This window comes from Buceros rhinoceros, unplaced genomic scaffold (assembly GCF_000710305.1).
Source record: "Buceros rhinoceros silvestris isolate BGI_N320 unplaced genomic scaffold, ASM71030v1 scaffold40119, whole genome shotgun sequence".
In the NCBI taxonomy this organism is placed as follows: domain Eukaryota; kingdom Metazoa; phylum Chordata; class Aves; order Bucerotiformes; family Bucerotidae; genus Buceros; species Buceros rhinoceros.
The window spans coordinates 4,605-8,228 of NW_010431692.1; the positions used below are offsets into that span (position 1 = coordinate 4,605).

Here is a 3,624-nt window from a genome sequence, read left to right on the forward strand (position 1 = left end):
CTCCATACCCAGCTGCTCCTTTAACCACTCACTCAGCTGCCACAGCAGCTCCCAGCTTGCTCCTGGATTTGCTCCCTGATGTCTCAATTAATTATAATTATTGAAACTACGCAACAGTTTTTGGCGAAACGCTTAACTTACTTAGGTGATTCTCTCGGAACGTTCCTTGGATAGTTAGCTCTGCAGTGCTTTTCTGATACCGCCTGCTCCATGCTTAGCTCTCCTGCGCCATCTCCACGGGGAATTCAGTAGAGCCTCCCGTCACGCAGAGAACCGGCTGGCAGATCGCTAGGTATCGAGCAAGGAGCCATCTTCTCTGGGAGGACAAGGGGCTACCAGGCAAATACTGCTGGATTTCTCTGAGAACTGTGTAACTGCTGCTTAACCAACGTGCAGAAGCTACAAACTCTAATGATCTCGGCTTGGGGTACGGCGTTAGTCACCATCTGACTCTCAGCTACTCTGAGTCCGTATGCCATGAAACATTTCTTTTACATCTTTTTTGCCATGCTCTCATAGGTATTGATTGGCAAGTACGGCCTCCGCCTCGAGGCTCCTCCATCCCCTCCAGCCATTCCACAAACAAGCCGCTGCATTTCAATACTTCCATTGCCAACCTGGTTGTCCTGCGAGGAAAAGACGTGCACAGTGCAGACTTAGGTAAGAGGGAGAACCACAGTACCTCGGTGATTCTCGCTTCACATCTCACTGTTTTCTTTGCAATCATATCCAATGAAGGTGAAAAAATCCCTGAAGGCCCCATATTTGACTGCTAAGGTCAATATTTCCTCTAGAAACACTTCAGGTCCAAGGCCATGTTGTCTAATTCCTTAGGGCTGCTTATTTGCAGCCAAGATTTCTGTCTTTCCTGAAGCACTTCAGGGAAGGAGGAAGAGACTGAAGTCCATATATACGATAGGATTCTTGGCTATATTGTCTGAAAATATACTTAGCTGCTTCTGGAGTGCTGAGCATGGCGGGGAGAGGAAGGGTCTGCTTCTCGGTCTGCTCCTCGATAATCTGTTAAATCTGTTTAAAAGAGTTATGCTTTCAAAGTGACAGGCCGAGCTTTGATTCGGTCACACAGGACTACCGAGGTGAAGATGCAGGAGCTTGTAGCTTTAGCTGTGTCAGAAGGGCTGTCTTATTTCTGCTGCAGGAAGTTTCCAAGATCCCTCATTATACACATTGTGGCTGAACCCTCAGGACGCTTTCAACGTGTGGAAAACACCGAGAGCATTTAACAAGTACGAAAAATCTGCTTCATTGGTCAGCAATAGCCAGTTCCTGCTCAAACCTCTTGACTACATTGTGGGAAAAGCTTGGAACATGTTTGCTTCCAAGTAAGTGAAAATAATTATGCTGATATTTCATTAATAACGGCCACTATCTTCAGTGGTAGCAAACCCATAGTAAATAGAGCTCGCTCCTCCAGCAGAGTAACGGTGAGTAAGCATGAAGACCACTCCCACACCTCAGCGGAAACACCTTTGTGCTTGCAGCACGGTGGCAGGGTGAGGAGCACAGAGCAGCATCATGTCCTGTGGACAGTGCGAGCACATTGTCTAGCGCTGTCCGTTTGACTACCTTCTCCGTTCTAAAACTCCCCAAATTTAGCGCATTCCAATAGGACCATTCTAAAATTGACACACAGAAACTCTGTGAGGGATCATAGAGTTTCTGATTTGTGTACGGACACACTGCACAGTCCGGGAAGAAAGTTCCTGACCCAGTTCAGGAGCATGTAGAGGATTTGTGTGCTTGCTAAGGCTCCCATGCTATTAGTTTGATTTTTCGTTAGAACCAAGAAATGGAGAGAATTGCCTCTTTACTTGGATGATCATGCAGCCGAGGGTACTGCGTGTCACAGCAGATGTCTGCTGGACGGGGGCTTCCAGCACAGGGATCCTGCAGATAAAATCCCGGACTGCTGCTGCCGGCCGTGCTCCTGGCTTTACCACCTCTTAGAAAGCCACCAGTGAGGAGCAGCAAGCTGTCCCGCCCCGCCAGGCTTGGGCTTTGCCTCGCTAATCCATACATGTGCTCCTTCAACAATCCCTGCTCCTTCATCTCCCTGGTAGCCCAGTGTTGTGAGCCGCAACTCTGCTTCCTTGAGCAAGACACGAAGTAAGAAAAGCTGTGAGAAACAAGTCATGTCTCATCAATAAATACGAATTACAAATGAGTTCAGGGAAACACAGTAGCAGCAAACCAGCATGGTTATGGGGTGGCAACCAGTCTAGCTACACAATCTGATTTCCTCTGTCAGATTCTTCACCGATTTCTAATGTCTTCCCCGTTTTCCTGCTCTGACTTCACCACACAGAGCCTATATTCACCAGTACACTAAATTTGGAATCGAAGAGGAAGATTTCCTGGACAGCTTCACAGCTCTGGAACAAGTCCTCTCCAGTTACACCAGCCTCTGATTTTTCTTTAAATGGACTGAAATAGAACTTCCCCAAAAGGGCCCAGCGCTGGAAAACCTTCCATCAACTTCCTGCAGCACAGCAATGACTGGACTGGAGCTGTTGTTCAGTTTTGTGTCGGTGTGTGCGTGTGTTAGAATAGTAAGGACTGCATCCCAGCCGAATACGTTCCTACGGGCAGGTATTATTACTCTTTAATATACCTAATAAATAGCTATTTTTTATTTAGCTACATTTGCTATGTCCTGTGTTCAGTCTTTGAACACATTTTTTAGCCCTTGGATATTTTTCGTAAAGAATGTCTACAGAAAGATTTTTCTCCAGGCTGAACTCCCAGCATCTAAACTACCGTGAACTAACGGGTGATGAAAATTAAATGCGTGCCTGACTACAGCAGCGAGGCATTCCCGATCCTCCGGTTCCAAACGTTCACGGTAACACTTCAATGTTGCTAAAAATGCGCAGTATCAGCATTCCTAATCCAAACCTCACGGGGGAATCATTTTAGCTACCAGAGCGTGCTGCCTCTTCCCATAAAGCAAAGACTGAAATTCTATTTTAAGGACCTTAAGCTTGACGAAATAGCAGAAGTTTTGAAGCATCTTTAAAAAAAAAAAGTATGAAAGGTTCATTTTCCTGCATCCTCAGGTGAAATTAGAGATTAGAATAATTATGTGCTTTTCCAGCCACTTCACTGTGCCAAGTTTTCACATGGTGTTACCTACCACTTGGGGAGAAAAAATCCCTACCACACCTCAGAGGGCCTGGCTATTTGCTACAGACGAACCCCAGGTGTAACCAAAACTACAACTCCTGCCCTTCTCGCTATAGATTAGAAGCAGGTAGGTTTTTTTATTCATTTGTTATTTATTTAAACATATTTGGGAGGAGAATTGCTGGTAGATTTCAGGTCTAAGAGCCTGTATTATAATATATTAAATATAATAGATGGTGTAATTTCAGCAGTGGGTGTAAGAAACGGGCTTTTTTGCACAGCCGTTACCACGACCACAAGGTGGTGCCCCGGGAAGCTGCAGTCTGCGAACGCTCGGCTGAGATTCCAGCAGCTCCTGGGGGCACAGCGGGGTGTTTATAGACTACAAGAGCGCAGCAGAACGAAGGATGATGCTGTAACCCCGCGCTTGCCTCTGCCTCTGCTAGCTCTGCGCTTAACGGCAGGGGGGGGCTGGCCCCC

General features: G+C 46.6%; 1 protein-coding gene across 5 annotated transcripts in view; it reads left to right on the top strand.

Moving 5' to 3' along the window:
- TUBD1 (tubulin, delta 1) overlaps positions 1-2,429 on the top strand; it is a 5,923-nt gene extending 3,494 nt beyond the window's left edge. For 3 of the 5 annotated variants that reach the window (XM_010143500.1, XM_010143499.1, XM_010143501.1), the window contains 3 exons: positions 520-660; positions 1,160-1,343; positions 2,327-2,429. In XM_010143500.1, the coding sequence (XP_010141802.1) occupies positions 520-660; positions 1,160-1,343; positions 2,327-2,429 (428 nt within the window). Of the gene's footprint in view, positions 1-519; positions 668-1,159; positions 1,344-2,320 lie in introns of all 5 variants that reach the window. The other 2 variants (XM_010143502.1, XM_010143503.1) reach the window with 2 other exon arrangements.
- The last annotated feature ends 1,195 nt before the right edge of the window (positions 2,430-3,624 follow it).